The following is a 20,525-nucleotide window of genomic DNA, read 5'->3' on the forward strand; positions in this document are numbered from 1 at the left end:
TTATAAAAAGAAAACTTGAAAACAACCGCAGTCATTTATCTGCATTACTCATGAAATATGTATAAAAGAGAAAAATATTTTATGTCATGACTGGTGTAGACATGAGCTATTTTTGGTATGTTGTTTCTGAACTATGCAAAAAGGAGCGAATATGAAATCTGAAAATTTTTGCATAATTAAGTGAAGATGCTCTAAATCTATTTTTGATTATGTGAAAATGCTATGAATCTATTTAATACTTTGTTTTGATATGATTGGGCATTTGAAAACATTTGGCATGACTTCTTGATTCTGTTGCTGGTTTTGATTCTGATGATTTTGATTTTGTTTTGCTCATATATATGGTTTTGCCACGGGTGATAATAGTGACATCTAGCCCTGTCACATTACATAATAGTGACATTTGGCCATGTCACTGGACATAATAGTGACCTTTGGCTCTGTCATGGGACATAATAGTGACTTCTGGCCTGCTACCGGAGATAATAGTGGCATCTGGCCCCGCCACGAGATATAATAGTGGTCTTTGTTTTAAGTGCATCACCTTGGGTGACGAACAGTGATAGGTTCTATTTGTTAACCACAAACATGTACAACCCTACCACGGAGGTTAAACATTCTCTCTATTCTTTTATGATGCTCTGATATGATATGACATGATGATGCCCAGTTATGCTATGCCAAAGAAGTTTTTAATACGAATATTTCGAATTGTTGTTTTGATATTTTGATAACATGTTTTGGTTTTGTATTTAAATAAAAATATTTTGTTCTGCATTTTGAACTCCACAAATGTTCATATTTGCATACTAGTAGAAGTCACTCCTTATCTCCACAATATTTTTCAAATAGTTTTGATGACTCAGCTCGATATCAAGAGTAAAAGTCATGTGCAAGATTAGATGATCATAGAGAAATAAGTGCCAAAAGGGTATAAGTAATTATTGGAGGGTCTTATTCATTAGATTTGTTATTTTATGTTGATTTGAGTATTTTGAGACGTGAATAATTTTGAATTTTTATGGAGATTTTAATTTGTTATGTTGAGATTTTTCTTTGGTGTCCTTGTGAAGGAACGTATATATTTTGTTTGAGCAAATGAATTTATATTTTATGGAGAATTTAGAGTATATATAATTGTGTTATGAGAGATAATTTTAAGCGATTGGAGTGTTACAAGTTTCTTTTATTTTAAAATGGACCGAACAATAAGTCACATTTAAATCTGTTGTCAATCGTATGTATACATGTGAGTGAGTGTGGATATTTTATACGAAGCATGTTGTAGCAAGAATTTTGCGGAAGTAGGGATAATAGATCAAGTGTCGATTCCTCGAATCATGAGCTTTTTCTTCTTGGATTTTTTATTTTTTTTTTCAATTTTTGGTTTCTCTTCCCTCAGTCTAGAAGGGAGAGACCATACTTTAAAAAAAAGTGTGTTGAGGTAGATTGACAATTGACATTTAGGTCCGATTTGAATATAGAAATATTCTCAATACATCTCATTTAATCTTATCTTATCATTATAATTTTTTTAAATTTTCACACAAAATATAATAAACAATTTAATTTTTTTTCAAATGTCAAAATTATAATAATATTAAAAAATAATATTTTAAAAATATTTTATTCAACTCATCTAAAACTATCTCATTTCATTTCACTATCCAAACTAGCCTTATTGTTGAAAATCAAAATATTTCACTCCATACAATTGCATGTTATAAAAAAACATTCGTCACTTTTTTAATAACAATATCTTAATGTGTTATAAAATGTTAAAGAATATTATCAATCTTTTATTTATATATTAATTTTTTAATATAATAATAATAATAATAATAATTAGAAGGATGAAAATATCATATTTTTTCGAACAAATATAGTCGGTATGAATGGCCTGCATACAAATATGTTTAGTATATAGGCACAAGTGATTAGACATAAGTAATTAGGTTACATACTATATGTTTAATTATAAAAAATGTTATGCTTATATTATTAACTAATATATCTATATATATATATATGCACATATGTATATATACAAATGTGCATGTTTATATTTATGAATGCATGAATAATTTTTAATCTAGTCAAGTTAACGAGTTGACTCGGACATAAACGAGCAGTTCTTAACGAGCTTTAGATGAGTCGAGTCAGGTATGTGTCATTTACTAATCGGACGGGTATCTGCTTTCACATGCGAGCTTTTTTTTCACGAATCGAGTTTGATTAAAGTTTAACCGGGCTATTATCGATTGGGCTATCGAACAAAATGATTTATTTATAGTCCTAGGAACTCGTCAATTGTGTGTACACCATGAAGTTACAAAGGTTGTACCTATAAACCAACCCCCTAAGATGCAACAGGCATAAGGAAATAGTAATAGACCAGACCAACATATAAAAATGAAATGGTCCCTCCGTAACCAGTCATTCATAATATCAAATAAATCATTTTTATCGCTGGTAAATTTACCAAGGACTATAATTATAGTGATCCTCCTATTCAACTACTTCAACCATTTTCGAACACCTCATAGTATTTTTCGAGCATTCCAAGCTTATATCATTATATTTATATATGATTCTTTTCTCATATACTACCACTTCCCTTCTTTCTAATGGGTTTCGAATATAAAAATCATTTAGGACAAATTCATGAACTCAATTCAATTATTCTTTCTTAGTCATAATAATCGTCTTGTCTTATGACTCATTAATCAGATAGATGAATTTTTTGAATAGTTCTTTCGTTGGGCCAACACTGACCCTGATAGACAAAAGCTAGGGGAGCGAATCGATTGAATATCCCAGTAGTCCTAGCTGTAAATGATGGATACTAGACGGTGTGCATATCGATTTGTGCAATACTGTAGCTAATGTGTTAAGTATCCAGCCCAAGGAGTACGTTACTAAATTCTAATTTCGTAAGTTTTCTCAACTTACACGAGGAAACAAAAGTGAGCAGTTTCATGGTAATAATGTTTGACTTAGTGCAACTACTATGTTTTTTGTTTAGATAAAAGTAGGGGCGCTACCTACACTAGACGGTGTGGGGCCACCCCTTCCCTGCCCTGCATAGGACGGGGGTAGGATTTTTGCCCCCGTGGTGCTGGAGCAGGGTACCCCATTCGGGTACTGGGGTGTTGGGGCGGATACCCTATATGTCCGCCCCCACGCACCCCCAAATGAGCCATGGGCCCAGAAGCTGTTTTTGACAATGTTTTGAATACCGTACCGGTCAAGGCACTGGAACAAAATATTTCGGTATCGGTACCGTTTCGTGTACCGTTTCGAGATAATCGATATTTAAATAAATTATATATAAATTATATTCCAAAATAATAGTCTATATATGAATAAATTATATATAAATACATATATATAAATTATAAATAGTCTAGTCTGAATTGAGGGTCCAAAAATAAGCTTATAGTTTGAAAAAATGAAAAAAAAAATTAAAGGCCGAAATACAGGTCGGTACAGGCCGAAATATAAGCCGGTACGACCGGTATTTGGGCTGGTACAAAATGTATATGATACCTGTACCAGCCTAGTGGCCGGTACGGTACGAGATTAAAAACAGTGGTTTCTGGGCCATTTTGGACTCAACTATAAACAAGAAAAAAATGAATAATAATTAAATAGTAATAAACAATGCATTGAATTTACAATAAAAAAAATACAAATTAAGAGAAAATAAAGTACTACTAATACTCCTAAGTCATAAATCCTAAGCTATTACAATTTACAATAATACAATTTATAATAAAACTATAATAACTAAACTATTACCATAATACAAATTAAGAGAAAACAATTACAAACATAAAATGGACATTGTATCAACATTAGAAAGAACTGAATATGTAAAATTTAAATACAATTGAACATAAATGATAAAAGTGAGTTGTTTGAACTTTGAATTTGACATTTGGGGCGGGTGGCCAAGGGTGGAAATAGAATTTAGTGCTGTCTGCTGTGAGTTGTGAGATCATAAAATCTGAAACATTAACAATTGAATAAGAAGATAAATTAGAATTATAAACAAGAAATAAAAGTTAAAATTACAAAAAAACCATTCGAAATGAAAAAATAACAAATTAAAATATGACTAACCATTATGAGATGGGGATCAAAATGAGATGTTGAGAATATATTATTTGAATTTCAGCTTGGAATTAAGATTGAAGCATGAGGTGTGTGTATGACAGTAAGATTATAAAAACAATTAGATACCAAAAATTATATAAATACAAAAAAAAAAATTAAGAGACAATACAAATTGTACAAACCTATGACAAATGGCAATGGTGGGTTGTGGTCCAATATGGTGAAATCATACTACAATGGAGGTAGACGCCGTATCATGCATGACTACAACAATTAAATTTAAAATTAATACCGATGAAATGAATATAAATAAAATAAATCAAAATAATAAAATGAAATCAACGATTACCATATCCAGATTGATCACCACTCTCCTCCTCGTTGGCCTCATTAAAGTCAAGACTATCCAAAACATGAATTTGAGTCTCTTTGATCCAATTCTGCATGCAAATCAATGCCTTCATAGTGGTAAGGGACAAAGAACTCCGTAATGGATCCAATATGTGGCCTTCGGTACTAAAGGCCAACTTTGAGGATATTGTACTAATAGGAATGGCTAAAATATTGCGAGCTATCTTTCGAAGAACGGGATACTTCACGGCATTGGTCTTTCACTAAACTAATATATAAAACCCTTCCGTATATGGGAGAAGATCCCCTCACAAATATCAGTTTACCTTCGTCTTTACCTCTGTAGATTGATAGACTAGTTGGGGGTTCTGTGAGAGGCTTTAGGCCCACACCAACCTAACTTCAACCAACTTCTTGTTATTTTTTGTTATAAGTGATCGATTTTGAATTAATGCAACTATGCATACAGCAACACACTCATTTTTCACATAAACTTCAATCCTACCAATAACAGCAAAGCTACAACTTACACTAAGTGCATAACTTGGGTAGAACCTCTTCTCTTCTCTTTTTTCACCCTCATCATCATTCTCAAAATGAATGAAGCTTCATCATTCTCAAAATGAATGAAGCTAGCTGGCTCTTGCACAACACCAATCACTCATTAAAAAAGTTTTAAACTTTATATCATCACAAAGCTAAGCTATTATAGTATATATTTAAACTTTTGATTTAACCTAAAAATTAAAAAAAAAAGATTTCACCCAAAAAAGATAAAGAAAAATCAAACAAAACAAACCCCAAGATAATTAAGGGTTTTAGGTTGGAACCCTAAATTAATTTAGGGTTCCAATCCGAAACCCTTAAGGATTGGAACCTTAAACTAATTTAGGGTTTAGATTAAAATTAAAATACATACAAAAATAAAATCACAACATCAAACACATGCACAATCAAAATTCAAATCTCGATTCTCCACAACACACAATTCATAAATCTCATCCTCCATTTCCATTTAATTTCAACCTTCCTCCAATCTCCATAAATTAATAAAAAAAAAAAAAAGAAGCATAAAATGCTTAAAGGGCTTTCAAATTTGGGGCTTACTTTCGACGACGATGATGCAAACAATTGTGAGGAACACAGAGAGCGACAGAGATGAGCGATGGAGATGAGCGGACATAGTGACAAAGAGCAACAAAGAGAGAATTGAGAGAAAAAAGTGTGATTCAAGAAGAGGAGAGCAAATGACTCTGTTTTGTCATTATAACACCCCATATCATGGGCTATTTTTTTTTTACATAAACCCATACACAAAACAACGTTGTTTTGTCTATGAGGGTTTTTTTTTATATAATTATATATATGGGGTGCATGGCTGGGAAAACCTGGAGTGGGGCTGGGCCACCTCCGTTGGGGGTTGTAGATGCGGGCAGGGCTACCCGCCCCCCACATCTGCAGCTTGGATCCCCCTCCCCGCCTGGTCGGGGCGAGGCGGGGCAGGACTCCGCTTTCCACTCCTAGATAAAAGTTTGTCCGTCTTCCCTGCACATAAAACTTCACTTGTGTACAGGCTGTTAAAAAGTAAGCATAGACAAAAATCTGAAGCACTTTAGCAGGTACTAGAACTAGAACGTTGTAAACTCAAACTGTCACTCTCACTGGCACTGGCTGGGACTTGACCGTTCCCTTTTTTTGTTGCTTCTCGCAGAGAATGGGCACAACAAGATTAGGTTAGTTTTGACGATTAGGTTATGAAATATGTGAGTGATATTTTCGCTCTTATTAATACACTCTATTAGTGGGAAATACATCATGGGAAGAACAACATACTCCTCAAGAACTCCAATCAATCCATCTAAGATTTATAATTAAAAATATCATTGTTTTAACTTCACTTTAATTAAATATATGAATTTAACTCACTTTAATTAAACATACGAATTAACTATTTAAGTCACACTCACTTGTGGGATAAGACAACAGGTGGACACATTCATAGAGGCGGTAACTCATTTGTCACGACTCCTTCAATTTTATTATTCTTCTCTGGAGGATGAAGTTAGAATTTTTAATTTTTTAAAAATATGTTGGGTTTGTCTTATTTTTAAAGTATTTTGTAACATGATTGATAATATATGACACAATTTGTAAATTTAATATAAACACAATACAAAAGTAAATGGTTTGTATTTGATATAATAGATTAGGGTCAAAACAGGTTGACTCATTAAGACACGATTAATAAATGGGTCAATAACAAGTAAACCCGCTTGACCCGAAATCAATCTGCAATAATCTATTTAAATTTTATTTCAAAATTATATTTTATTATTGTTGAATTGCAATATTGATAATTCTTAATATGCTTATGCTTTTATTGTTGGGATTACAATTCTGGACCTATATTCATATTTGTTATTATTGGATTTGTAATACTGGTTTTATTATATGTTAAAATTTAGAAAATTTGATATTTTTATTAATAAGTAGTCCTATTAATATTTTAGATATTGTGACTTTTAATAAATATAGATTTTAAACTTTTATGTGAAATTTCAAGTCAAATGGGTTATATGTGTTAATTAACACATTTATATGAAACGTGTTGAAATGAGTCGTACCGTGTTGATATATTTCGAATTAATTATTAAGCGGGTGACACACGCAAAACGTGACACGACCTGCTATTTAAATGAGTCGGGTTCAGATTTGAAGGCTTGACCTATTAAACTTAACGGGTTGAGTTTAAATTGACTCATATAATCGAATATTCATAACTTGATATGACACAAATATAATAGACAAACACGAATTGCCACCTCTACTTTATGAAATTTTGGATTTATGAAAAATTTAAGAAAAAATATCTAAAACAACTTTCACAAAAATTCAAAAAAACACTATTACAACATTTTTATTCCCAAAACTTTTCAAACCATCTTCTACACCTTTACGAGCTTCGTCTTAAAACATATATAAAAAAATTTATCCAAGCAACTTCTTTTTATCGATGTACATTTTCACAAGTTTCAATAAAAAATCACTTTTCTCAAAACTCCTTTTAAGAATTCTCAAAAGCTTGGTTAGATTTGGATAAAAAAAATATATCATTTCACTATTATATATATTTTTTAAATTTTTTTAGAAAATATAATAAATAATTTATTTTTTTCAAGTCTCTAAATAATAATAATATTAAAAGATAATATTATAATAATATTTATTCAAATTTTCATCTCAACTCATCTTATATCAACTTACTATTGAAATATCTCCTTAAAATGTCTATAACCAAACATGCAACTTCGAGAACTCAAAACATCATTTCAGATGAAATAATAATATAAAGAACATAGTTTATAAATTGAAAAGATTGGTGTGATTTGGATAGTGAAATGAAATGAGATGATTTTTTATGAAAGTTAAAAGTTAAATAAAATATTTTTAAAATATTATTTTTTTAATATTATTATTATTTTAAAATTTAAAAAAATTAAATTATTTATAACATTTTATGTGAAAATTTTAAAAAAATATAATAATAAAATAAAATAAAATAAAATACTTTTACTATCAAACTCGTCCTGAAAGGTACAATGAAACAAAAAAAAAAGAGAGGAAAGGAATGGAGATCGGGGAGTATTGGATTATTCTCACTTATTTGTGGTTTTAAATTAATGGGGATAAACTGAAACATAAACTTTTATATTTCATCCACGGACTCCGATAGGGTAAAGCAGTATTTAGAGCTTCATTGTTTCGTCTCCTTTTCTTTCATTTATCTCTCCAAACAAAAGCAACAGTGCATTCCCTTCTCTTCCCTTGCCATTCCATTTCCATCCGATTCCTCCCATCCAAACAGTCCGAAAGAAGTCACGTGAATGATCGCAGTACTGAAGAAAAAGGCGTCGGGTACCATCCACATGAGTCATAAACGTGGTGCCTGCCAATAGAGGGTGAAAAAACATACAAAAAGTCGGGATTGAACTCAAAAATTAAAAGCAGCTTCTCCCTACCTACGGGACTCGGCGTGCAACTATAATCATCTGGTCCTGTCCTAATGGGCTGTGCCACTTGCAGCAATCTTCGAACCTCTTCTCTTATACTTCCATGGAGACCCTCTTCGCAGATTTTACTCTCTTCGTTACCTTCGAAGCTCAGATTACCGGTCTGCCTTTATTTCTTTTATTTCTGAAATTTTCTTTTGCGTTTCTACAGTTTGATTCGATTATAAATTGCTTGTATTATACAGAAACTAGGGCACATGAACCTGGTTAGGCATAATCTGGTGGCCAGGAACGCTTTTGGGTTCGATGAAAATGATTCCTTTAATGGGTTTCCCATCACACCCAACAAGCTTTTCATGCAAGAGGTACTGATTTCTCATGCCCCTTTTAATGTTTATTGTTTGGCATTCCTAATTATTATTTTATCAATCTGCTTGTTTCATTTATTTCTTCTTTTCAATGTACCGGAGCTATGAATTGTTCACTGTTTTGTTTCTGGGCTTGCCTTAACTTGCAATCTGAATGGAGATATGATGGCGCACACAGTTGTGAATACATTTGTGTTTGAAGGAGTAGAACTTCTGGGTTTTAGCTTTTATTTGCTAGTTTTCATGGTTGGGGTAGTAGTTTTGATGAATTGGGAATTTGTGTTTGTAAGCCTGGGAGATTTTCATGAATTCCTTCATATATTCATTGGTGAGGTATGTTGTATTTATACATATACAAGAGAGAATCAAATCTGTTACAAAAGGCAGGGGTATTGCCGACAATAAGCAAAACCTAACTCTAGAGTATTCTGAGCCTATTTACAGTAAATGAATAAATGATTAAGTGACAAAATGTTATATGCTAATAGTGTTCAACTTTGATGTTAAACACCTTTGGTTGTGTTTCAGGCAATTGGGGCTGAATATGGAGAAGGTTTTGAGACTTTTAGACCAGATGGGCCTCTAAAGGTTGATGTGGTAAGGAATTTGGTTTATCTCGTTTTCGTAGTTTAATTGTTTTCTCTGATATTTGTGGAATTTGGTTGCCATGTTATGCTTGTTGGAGAGGGGAGTGGATAGAGGCATTGGCTATTACTCACATTTGTCACTCCTTATTTCAAATAGGATTTTTTGAACGACAGATTGCAAGAAGGTTTTCTTCAACGAATACGCTATGCAATGAAGCCGGATGAAGCATATGGCCTTATCTTCTCCTGGGACAATGTGGTGGTAAATTTCCGTACTTTGCAGCGTATTTCATGGATAATGTGTTGATGCTGGATAGTTTTTACTTTTTATTAATATGTTGGGTAGTACGTAACTGAAATTGTACTCAGATTTGTAAACCCATGTGGTGCAAATCATTGATTGACAAGATAAATGATTAGAAATTTGGATTAGAAATGCAGTTTATTCTTACAATGAGACTTGCACTATAATATGCTGTTTCTTTTTCATATTATTGTTACTCCTCGAAAATCCGTGGAGATGTTCACTCATGTAATTGCATGTGTAATGTTTAGGCAGATACTCGAGCTTTAAAGTTGAATGCATGGAAGCGGCTTGCCCATGAAGAGGGTATGTAACAAATTTTCATCTGTTTCTTTTATTTTTAGAAAATTCTTATTTGCAAGCTAGTGTGGAGAACATACCTTCTGCATTGCTTATATGGCATGATTTGATTTGTAAGAGAAATTTAAAAATTTAAATCTTGTAAACCAAATTGTGCCACACCAGTGGCATGGATAGTCTGTCCTCCACACTGACTTGCAAGTAGAAGACCTATTGTTTTTATGATTATTTTGTGATGACTTGACGAGATTGAACCACAAAAGTTCTGGTGTAAGATCATAAGTTTAGTTATTTTGACTTCTTATGCAGGAAAAAAAATGCCTGAAAATGGTGATGTGCAAAGACTGATGGTATATGCAGGTGCTGATCATGTACTCCATAAGGTTTGGAAATTTATGGTCATCTTTGGATTATTGAACTGAGTGTTCTATCTATCACAATAATTACATAGAGTGTTGTGTCAGGAATGAATCTCTTATTAGACTAGAAAGGAATTTGTTTTCAGAGATGAAGGCTGTTGTTTCTTATAAAGTGTCAGTTCCTTATTTGTTATATCTAATGTCTCTGACAAGTTACCAAAATCTTTCAGTTTTTACTCTGGGATGAATCAGAAAGTGAACGGGAAAGATTGAAGCATAGGTTTTCGCAGTTATATTATGGGAATCTCCTCGAAGTGAGCGCGTGCTTCAATTGATTCTATTGATCTTGTGTTTGTCTCAGGTGCAACAACTTATATTAGCTCACTGTTTTCAGCTTAAAGAACCCATGGAGGGGCTCAGAGAATGGTTGGATGCAGTGTCTACAGCTAGCATCCCCTGTGCTGTTGTTTCAAGTCTTGATCGGAGATACATGGTAGAGGCCCTAGAGCAAATGGGGCTCAAGAAGTACTTCCAGGTTGGCTACTTGTTTCAGATAGTTTCTCCTGTAGAGAAAAGTAGTGAGTAGGCACACTTTTATATACACATTTCAGCAGGATAGGCACACTTTAACATCATCCACTTCCTAGTCATTACCATCCATAAAAAAATTATTAAAAAAACAAAATCCTAAAAAAGTTAACATTCCGCTGAATATTATTTTTCTATAAGAAAAATCAATTTAATTGAAAGGCACTTTTGGAGACTCGAACCAGTACCCTCCCTTCCCCAAGGAAGCTCCACTGAATATTATTGTCAATGCAAAAGAGAGAATATCCCACAGCTGCATTTTGATCCCTTGCAATTCTGAAAAGAGAGGGAAAATCCAATTTAAGTGTAGATTCCCCACACCATAAGTCATGCCAGAAAAGTATCCTCTTCCCATCTCCCACACCTTTAATCTAATATGATTAGAAAATTCCCCCATCATTTCCTAATGAACTTCCACAAACTCACCCCATATGCACCTCTTGTATCTTTTGAGCACCAACCTCCCCACAAACTACCATATTTTACATCAATAACATTTCTCCATAAGGCATTTCTTTCCAAGTGGTATCTCCAAAGCCATTTCTCAAGTAATGCTTTATCAAACAATCTTAAGAACTCCAAGGGGTTGGCCCAAGTGGTGAAGACCTTGGTCTTGGGGTATCAGTCCCTTCAAGGTCCAAGGTTCAACACCTCATGGGTGCAAACAATCATTTGGAACCACACTTCTTGGTAAAAAGTCAACGATTTAACCAATTCTATGTAGAGAAACTTTCGAGGGTGCGGTGCATGAGACCGGGGTTTACTTTGCAGGGGTGGGTCCGAATGGCCTTGCCTCGGAGAGGTTCCTTGACATAATAAAAAAATAAAACAATCTCATGTTTTTTTATCCCCAACCCACCACAATCGTTGACATACCTTCTTCCAATTAATCAAATGGAACTTTTTTTCTTCTCCTTTACCACCCCATAAAAAATTCCGAAATAAATTCTCAATTCTTCTTTCTACCCTTGCCGGCAACGGAAAAAGAGATAAGAAATAAGTGGGAAGATTAGACAAAGTACTTTTTATTAGAGTTAATCTTCCCCCTTTAGACAAGTCGATCATCTTCCAACCAGCTAACCTCCTTTTAATTTTCTCAATCACCCCATCCCAAATATTAATAGATTTATAAGAAGCCTCCAAAGGAAGCCCGAGGTACCTCAAAAGGGAGTGAAGAAATTCTGCACCCTAGAATATTTGCCAGGTCTGAAATATTCTGAACAGAACCCACATGAACAACTTCAGATTTCGATAAATTAACTCTTAACCCCTTTACTTATACTTATAAAAAAATTAACTCTTAACCCCGATACAGCTTCAAAACACAGCAAAAGTGCTCTTAAGGCACGAAGATTGTCAGAATTGGGCTTACTAAAAATCAATGTATCATCAGCAAACAATAAGTTTGAAACACTTAAACTACTCCGGTCCTCATCACCCACCACAAAGCTGGACAGAAAATTACCATCCACCGCCCTCTCAATCATTCTACTCAAGGCATCTATGATCATAACAAAAAGAAAGGGAGAGATGGGATCACCTTGCCTCAAACCACACGAGCTACTAAAGAATCTTACCGTTCTCCATTCACCAAAATTGAAAATCCTGAAGTCAACACACAATGCTTTATCCACGAACACCATTTATCTCCAAAACCATATCTCCTCAGCATATAAACAAGGAAATCCCAGCACATATGGTCATAAGCCTTTTTTATGTCCAATTTGATTATAATACCAGCTTTCTCCATTTTAATTCTACTCTCCAAGAATTCATTAGCAATTAAAACAGAGTCTAAACTCTGTCTTCCCCTGACAAAGGCATATTGTGATTTTAAAATAATCCTCTCCATCACCCTGCTCAAACGGTTGGCTAGCACCTTAGATATGATTTTATACACTCCATTCACCAAACTATAGGCCAAAAATCTCTCATCTCCACAGCCCCTACCTTTTTCGGAATAAGTGCAATGAAAGTCGCATTAAAACTCTTCTCAAACCTCATGTACAAATGAAATTCAGTGAATACCTTCGTAATATCTTCTCTAACAATGTCCCAGCATGCTTGATAAAACGCCAAATAGAACCCATCAGGACGTGGAGCCTTATCCTTATCCATACCCTTAACCACATTAAGTGCTTCATCTTCTTCAAACTCTCTCTCTAGCCAATCCGCTTCGATTGATCTATAGAATCGAAACAAAGTCTGTCCAGTTTTGGTCTCTAAGAAAAATCTTCTGAAAACAATTGCTCATAAAAATTCACTATGTGAGCCTTAATATCTTCTTGATCTGAAATAAGTTTGTCTCCATCTCGAAGAACCTCAATCACATTATTTCTTCTATGAGAGTTCGCCATTTGATGAAAGAATTTAGTGCACCTATCCCCTTCTTTCAACCATAGCACTCTAGATTTTTGCCTCCACGAAATCTCTTCTATTAACGCTATATTTTCCAGTTCAGAAGCCACCCCTATTTTTCTTTTCCAGTCCTCCCCCGGAATAACCCCTTGCACCTCCTTCTGATCCAAACCTCTCAACTCTTCCATAAGAAGCTTCCGCTTGCTGTCCAAATTCCCAAACTCCTCTTTATTCCATCTCTTTATATCTTTCTTAAGAGATTTCAATTTTCCAGCTAGAACAAAACTTGGAGTACCTAAAAAATTATAAGAATTCCACCAAGGTCGTTAAGACCCCTTACATTCCAAGAAATAATCTTTGGCTTCATCTGGATTCTATCACAGCCCTTTCATTTCCCTTATTTTTAACTACACTTCCTCCATTCCCATCATAGTTTACCGAGCATGACAATCTTTTCAATTCTCTCTCCTTCTTTAAAACAGATTTGGCCAATGAAGGCTGACTAGCCTCAATAGCAATTAAAAGAGCTCTAGTAGAAGAAGAAATCAAAAGCTTTTTTTTTTTTTTTTTCTCCATATGTAAAACCCTAAGGAAACCGCCGCCACCCTTGCCGGCGAGTGACCTCTCACCGACATCACAGACAAAGCCGACAGGCCCCGGCAACTTCGCTGAGGGTTGTCCGGAGTCTGTCATGAGGAGAGAGAAACCATGACGAAGCGTGAAACCCTTAAAAACTAGATCTGCTGCCACCCACCCTTGCCTGCGAGAGACAACACACCATCGTCACAGATAAAGCCGACGGACCTCGGCGACTTCGCTGAGGGCTGTCCGGGGTCGGTCCAACCTCTGGCGACCTAGATCTCACTGTATTATCTCTTAGAGTACTCTGATGATCCTCTCGAAGGCTCTGTTGGTCGTGCCGTCGACTCAGAAGGCTCTGGCGAGTACTCTGGCGTCTCCTGTGAGAACGACTCTGCAGTGCTTACAGTGAGCACAACCTGGAGTCCAAGACAAGCCCAACGGATTCTAATCTGGTTTCTCTAAGATGACGAATGGTTGTTGAAGAAAGGGAGTGGGTCAGTATGGGTTCTTCTATGGAGTTGGTCATAGAATCTAAATCCTTCACAATGGTGAAGGAGGGGAGCATGTTGGTCATTACTGAAAGAAGTTGAAGGGTGATATATAAGTTGGTTTTGGGTTCAACAACAGTATAGTGGCTGGCCAAGGCCATGGAAGCGTGCACTAAGGATGTGAAACAAGATTTTTTCTCCACTATTTGGGAAGGTAGATGCAGTTTCACAGCACAGTGCTGCTCGAATGCTCGAGGACGTTATATGGCGGTGGAGGAGTATGGTGGTGGTGGGAGGAGGAATTTTATTTTCATTCCTGAAGAGGGGGGCAGTGGCTGAAAAAGGATGGGGGAGGTGCTGCGTGATTTTTCCTTTGGCAAGAGAGGGAGTGACGGCTTGGAAGGACAAGGTGGTGCAAAGAGGGAGAACTTGGAGGTGCATAAAGACCCAAGTACATCCTCGATGGCGAGGCGATCCTATGCGGCAGCTCTAAAGATGGGTCATGCTTTGGGGATTCAGAGTGTGGGGGGTCCTCAGGACCAGCTTGTCGAGATGCACAATTCTTTAAGGAGATGGAAACCCAACTTGTCGAGTTGAAGGCAGCAATAGCTTTCTTGTCTACGAAAATAGACCGACTGTCAGCTGGAGGCAACAGGGTGGTAAGAAACAAGATAGGCTTGAATCCTTTAAACTCAGAAAAAGGAAAACGGAAGATCGGATTCGGCCCTGTCTCTATAACCAGATCTAGGAGAGTATGTTGGATCAAAAGGAAATCTAGGTTATTTGAATCGGGGTCTACATCGGGTATTGGCATAGAGACATCAGTAATGGAATATTATTTGCCTATTATAACATAGGATAGTCCGATAGTCGGTATTACACCCCTGGTCCCCGAAGAAACTATGGCTCCCTCGTCAAAGTTGAAGGAAAATGGTGTACTACCGAATTTTGAAGGAGATGTAGGATCCACTATCACCCCAGAGGTGAAGGGACTTGCTATCACCCCAGAATCTCCAATGGGGACTCCGATACCATTGGAGAGAACCAATGGAGTTACTGGAGAACCAATGGGTTTGGCGCTGGTGCTATGTGTAGAGGAATGTCTAGAGTCGGGAGTGCAGTTGGATATTGTGGCTCCTCTGGTCTCTTTTCCTCCAATAGTGGATTGGATTCTGCCTAAAGTTAATGAGATTCAGCAGTTCGTGGGAATTTCACATGGAGGATGTGAAGACCAATTTAATGAACTAATTACTGCGATCGAGACAAGCCACGCTCTTGAAACCAAATCAAGTTTCAAGAAAAGTAGGGAGTTTCGTCTTTTTTCGACAATCAACTACGACGCTAAGGGTGGTAGCTCAATTAGAGGGAAATATAAAGGGAGGGCATTGTGAAGACAGGAATCAAGGTGTTAGGGTTGGTGTTTGGGTAGAGTCTTAGCTCTACAGGAAACAAGGGGTTGGGGTCGGGTCTGGTGTATTTTGATTTCTTTTTTTTTAATGGGCTTTTTGGGTCATTTTGGGCAATGTGTTTTCTTATATACATTTAGTGTACTTGGTTTCTCCTTTTGATATATACAATATTTTTACTTATAAAAAAGAGCTCTAAACTGTTCCTCAAATCCATCACAAGACACACCCACACACTCCTTTATCTCATCCACATTTCTCATTACCCAATCAGAGGATTTAGAATTCCACTCAATACCAGGGAAAATAGAACATAGAGGAACGGGAGAAAAATCCTTTGCTGGTTCACATGAATCTCCAATTTCACCATCCTCTTCCTCTGTACAGCAAATAGGACTCCTTTGTAACTCAAAAATATTATTTTCAGAAGAAATAGCTCCATTCTCCAGCATCCCAACTACATAAAAAACATGATTCTCCACCCCCTCATTCTCAACTACCTCATCCACCATCTTTACACCTTCCTCCCTTACTTCCGCTCCCTTACTCACCTGATAGTTATGAATAGACAACTTTTTCATTCCTGCCTTGCTCCTTACTCGACCCTTTCTGATCCCTATCTGAGACCGACGATGAATGCACAATCTCAGTCTCCAGATGGCTTCCCACTCTTGAGCGCCCACCAAAACACATTCCCTCCACCATCGAACAACTCTGTGATGAAGAAACCACACAGATCATCGATCTCAGTCTATCTTGCAAACTGTCGGAATCCAAACTCTTCGATATACCTTGAAATGGCATTGCCATCGTGTCAATCGTCATTCATTGCCGGGGAATACCCACCCTGCTTGCCTCCCACCTTCGCTCCATTTTGTGCAGTCAAATCCACCAACGGCGTCGTCGAGCAGCTGGTTTGCATTTCCTTTTCCTCTATCAGGCCGATAGATCTTGGTACCACCCTCTCCTCCGAGCCCTTCCTCGTCGAAAAACTCCCATTAGGATCGCCTCCCTCCGTCACACCCCTCTATGGTGACAAACAAGCCATCGACTCCGACAATGGGTTGGGCTGACGCTTCATTTCTCCTCTCAAGCCCAAAAGAGCCACAATGCTTTCCTTAGGCCTCCAACAAACAGATCACATGACTGGGCCTCTACCCAGCCCACTACCACAGCCAACCTCACTTGACCCACTCATCCCCTTCACCAGCCTCACTTTATTTTCTTGGGCTTCCATCTTATGGCCCAAACCCATCAATAAACCCAGCCTCCATCAACCTTATTCAATAAAAAGATAATTTTATCCTTCCATCCCATTAATTCAGAATGTAAATGCCAAAGTGTCCCTTCCACTTCTCCTATGTTTTCCAACACCTCGTAACTCGTACCGTCACCATAATTACGCCTGAGTTCTGTCACCCCTTCCTTCCTCCTTCCATCTTCCGGTGAGATAACCTCCTTCCTACTCTTGGCACCTCCTAATCTCTCTGAAAATTGCACAGGTTTCATCAATGCTGCCACATAAGAACCTCCTCCAGCCTTATCATCACCTGCATGTAAAGAAATAGCAGCCCTCAAATTACCACTTGGATGATTTACAACCTGCCCAACCTTGGACGTACCTCTTATCAGCATGAAATGTCGCAGCGGAAGAGGACCTAACCATTTCTCGTAAGAATCTCACAAAACCAGCCCATCCACATCCACTCCTCCCTTCAGGGATGACTAAAATTCCTTTACCCGAATCTGTGCCATATTCTAACATCTTCAGAAACCTACCAGACTGATTATGGCCCCCCTGCAACATAAAAACTTTGTCTCCCTCCCTTCTAGTCTGATAATCAACCATCTTACCGAGATTCTTCCAACAAACCTCTATCTCCTTAGCAAACCAAACCACCATTCCGCCAGATAGATATAAAGACATATTATGTTTTCTTCTCTTCTGTAATACAGAACACAGTACCTCCTTTTCTCCTAAATTCAAATACCTTGGATTCTATATGCAAACTCCTATCCATCTCTAAAATAACAACTGACAAACAACAGAATACAACCAAACTAAAGAAGATGATAAACAACAGGACGATTAGACATCATTACCAGTGAATACCTCTACAAAGAGAGGTCACTGAGGGAAAAAAGAGATTCTTCCAACAGAAATCGTTTTTTCCTTAGAGGTGGAATACATTCACTTCTATTTCTGCTTTAAAAAAATCTTGCATCACGAAAATGCATGGAAAGTTGGATTGAAATATATATATATATATATATATATATATATATTTTGACCAGATACTTGGGAAATCTTTTTGATTGCACAATGGTAAATCCCACTTAAATTTACTGGGGTGAATGGTGGACCATGATGAATCCTCAGCTAATTGTCATATTTTTGGAGTTGCAGGCAATTGTGACCGAAGAAGACGGTATGGAATCAATAGCTCATAGGTTTCTTTCTGCAGCTGTGAAGGTAGTCTGCTAAACATTTTTAAGATCTCTATGTTACAAATGTCAGGTTTCAAGTTCAATGTCTATATTTTGAAATGGCTAATCTGGAGCCATTTAATTACTACTGACCTATAAATGATGATACTAGGCAACTTTGATTTTCTTCAATTAAAATTTTGAATTTTGATGCTGGGTCTCTCATATATTGTCATATCTGGAACTCATTACCATTGAAGGTAGATTGCAAAGCATATGAATGTAAAATTTTAGCATGTAGTTTTCCTGAGATATGGTAGACTGGGGCAGAACTTCCCCTCCTTCTATATAAATTATAATGTAAATTAATTTATAATTCACCTATCCTTAAATTGAAATTTAATTGTTAAGGTTTTTCATAAGGTAAATTCTGTACAAATTATTCCCCCCTCCCAATTTTTAATAGCTTTGTCCCTCCAAATGAAATCTTCTGGTTCTACCCCTAGGTATACACGACATAATTGCTGCTCTATAGCCCTACTATCGTTGTTGACATGCTTGTACTCCTTGCAGTTGGACCGGAAACCATCCAAGTGCGTGGTGTTTGAGGATGACCCGAGGGGTGTAACTGCTGCTCACAACTGTACAATGATGGCTGTGGCACTAATTGGTGCTTACCCAGCGTGCGTATTCACACTTCTGTATATGGAGTTTTAAGATATCTCATAAAACTGGCATAATTTAAGTATGTTGTTCATTGGATAAGCACACGAACATGTACGTTCTTTTTAATGAGTAGAAGTTTGGCTTTCAGTACAAATCTTTGTGACATTTTAGAGGAGTTTATAGTGATAAAATGATACTACACTATCAAGTTTTCCTCGTTAATCACTTAGAATAATAATTGATTTCAGTTTTCTGCTTCTATGCGAGTGCAATATCTCCGATTTGATATCAATTTTAGCATGACATAGTTTAGGCAGACGATTGCTGATTATTGTTTCACTTTTCTAGCCTTTGGAGCGTAGCTGAAAATAGGTAAAAAAACTCACATTGTAGCCAGAGACTGATGAATTTTTTGGAACATGCCAGGTACAATCTGGTGCAGGCAGATCTCGCAGTGGCTGGCTTTAATGAGCTTTCAGTAATCAACCTGCGAAGATTATTTGCCAATAAGGGTTCTACATTCATGGACCTGCAGAAGCAGATTGTAGAGAAATCTCCTCCAAAAAGGAAGCTTACCATAGATACTATTCTTTGATTCCCTTTTTCCATCCAAGTTTCTCCTTGTAATTAAGCAGCTGGTCGTCACCCTCCTTTTGTATTGTTGTTTTAGTGCTCTCTGATTTTTTTTTTTTTTTTTTGAATTCTTATTTGATATGATTAAATTTTGTTCGGTGGTTTCCCAATTCAAACGCTAATTCTTATATTCTGGGGGTTTGCTACAATTTCAAGCGTTTTTAGTTGATATATATGTGTAAAGGGAATTGTTTTCATTAAAGTTGAATAAAAATATTGTAAAGTTAAAATATTGTTAGAATGTAGTTTTTTAATAAGATTTTTATTTTGAGATTTTAAAAAGTTGAAACTTTTGTGTGTTTTGTTTGGAAGTTTTAAAAAAATATAATGATTAGATGAAAAAGTTAAAAATTTGAAATTGAAAAGTAAGAGGGAGGCTAAAGAGTAAATAGCTAGAAGATGTTTATTCTAGTGCTGGATGGAAATGTTCTTGTAGTTGTGGATCAGGCAGGGGTACTGGCTAATGGCGGCCCGTGCCTGTTTTGTGGCTCCTAACATGGGTAATTATTATATTCAAATCTTGGTCTCGATCTTTTATGTGTTGCTCACAATCTTTTTGGGGGATTTCCTCTCCCATTCCATGGGTTTTTTCTTCCCCCTCCCAAGCCAATCGGTTAGGGTTAAAATCAAAATTGAAATGTAAAAGAAGTAACACATGTAGGGCTGGGCAAACCCTCCATCCACTCCGACTCTATTTGACTTCTACTTCGATTCCAACTTCGACGGAGTTAGAGTGGTCGGAATTCGCAGTCGGAGTCAAAATCAGAGTGATTATGAGAATGACTATTGGAGTCGGAGTTCGAAGTTTCAGGAAACTCCAACTCCGAACTTCGACTTTTTTTTAAAAAAACATCCCTGAATTATTACCAAAAAAAAAAAAAAACTAAACGGTTGGATGTTGTTTCTTCACATGGAGTCCAAAATGCAAGACTCCTATTCTTCTTTCTTTCCCTCACTCTCTTTCCCTTCTTTTGATTCT

General features: G+C 36.3%; 1 protein-coding gene across 2 annotated transcripts; it reads left to right on the forward strand.

The window, feature by feature from the left end:
* Nucleotides 1-8,203: 8,203 nt before the first annotated feature.
* LOC121246826 (phosphoglycolate phosphatase-like) lies at nucleotides 8,204-19,676 on the forward strand. 2 transcript variants are annotated; one of them, XM_041145117.1, is made up of 11 exons: nucleotides 8,206-8,641; nucleotides 8,726-8,845; nucleotides 9,377-9,445; nucleotides 9,593-9,697; nucleotides 9,991-10,045; nucleotides 10,349-10,422; nucleotides 10,629-10,712; nucleotides 10,793-10,933; nucleotides 18,228-18,293; nucleotides 18,821-18,930; nucleotides 19,340-19,676. In XM_041145117.1, exons 1-11 carry the CDS (start codon nucleotides 8,534-8,536, stop codon nucleotides 19,506-19,508), a joined length of 1,101 nt encoding a protein of 366 aa, XP_041001051.1. In that variant the 5' UTR covers nucleotides 8,206-8,533; the 3' UTR covers nucleotides 19,509-19,676. The 2 variants fall into 2 exon arrangements, with proteins under 2 accessions (XP_041001052.1, XP_041001051.1); XM_041145118.1 differs by lacking the exon at nucleotides 18,228-18,293 and having other exon boundaries at nucleotides 8,204-8,641.
* Nucleotides 19,677-20,525: the final 849 nt, after the last annotated feature.

This window comes from Juglans microcarpa x Juglans regia, chromosome 1S (assembly GCF_004785595.1).
Source record: "Juglans microcarpa x Juglans regia isolate MS1-56 chromosome 1S, Jm3101_v1.0, whole genome shotgun sequence".
Taxonomy (NCBI): Eukaryota; Viridiplantae; Streptophyta; class Magnoliopsida; order Fagales; family Juglandaceae; genus Juglans; species Juglans microcarpa x Juglans regia.

Excerpts from the sequence above, each read along its gene's own strand:
- LOC121246826 (XM_041145117.1), top strand. The coding sequence starts at position 8,534 with ATGGGCTGTGCCACTTGCAGCAATCTTCGAACCTCTTCTCTTATACTT. Across the intron at positions 9,698-9,990 it reads TCTCCTGGGACAATGTGGTG|GCAGATACTCGAGCTTTAAA; the intron begins GTAAATTTCCGT and ends TGTAATGTTTAG. Across the intron at positions 10,934-18,227 it reads GGCTCAAGAAGTACTTCCAG|GCAATTGTGACCGAAGAAGA; the intron begins GTTGGCTACTTG and ends TTGGAGTTGCAG.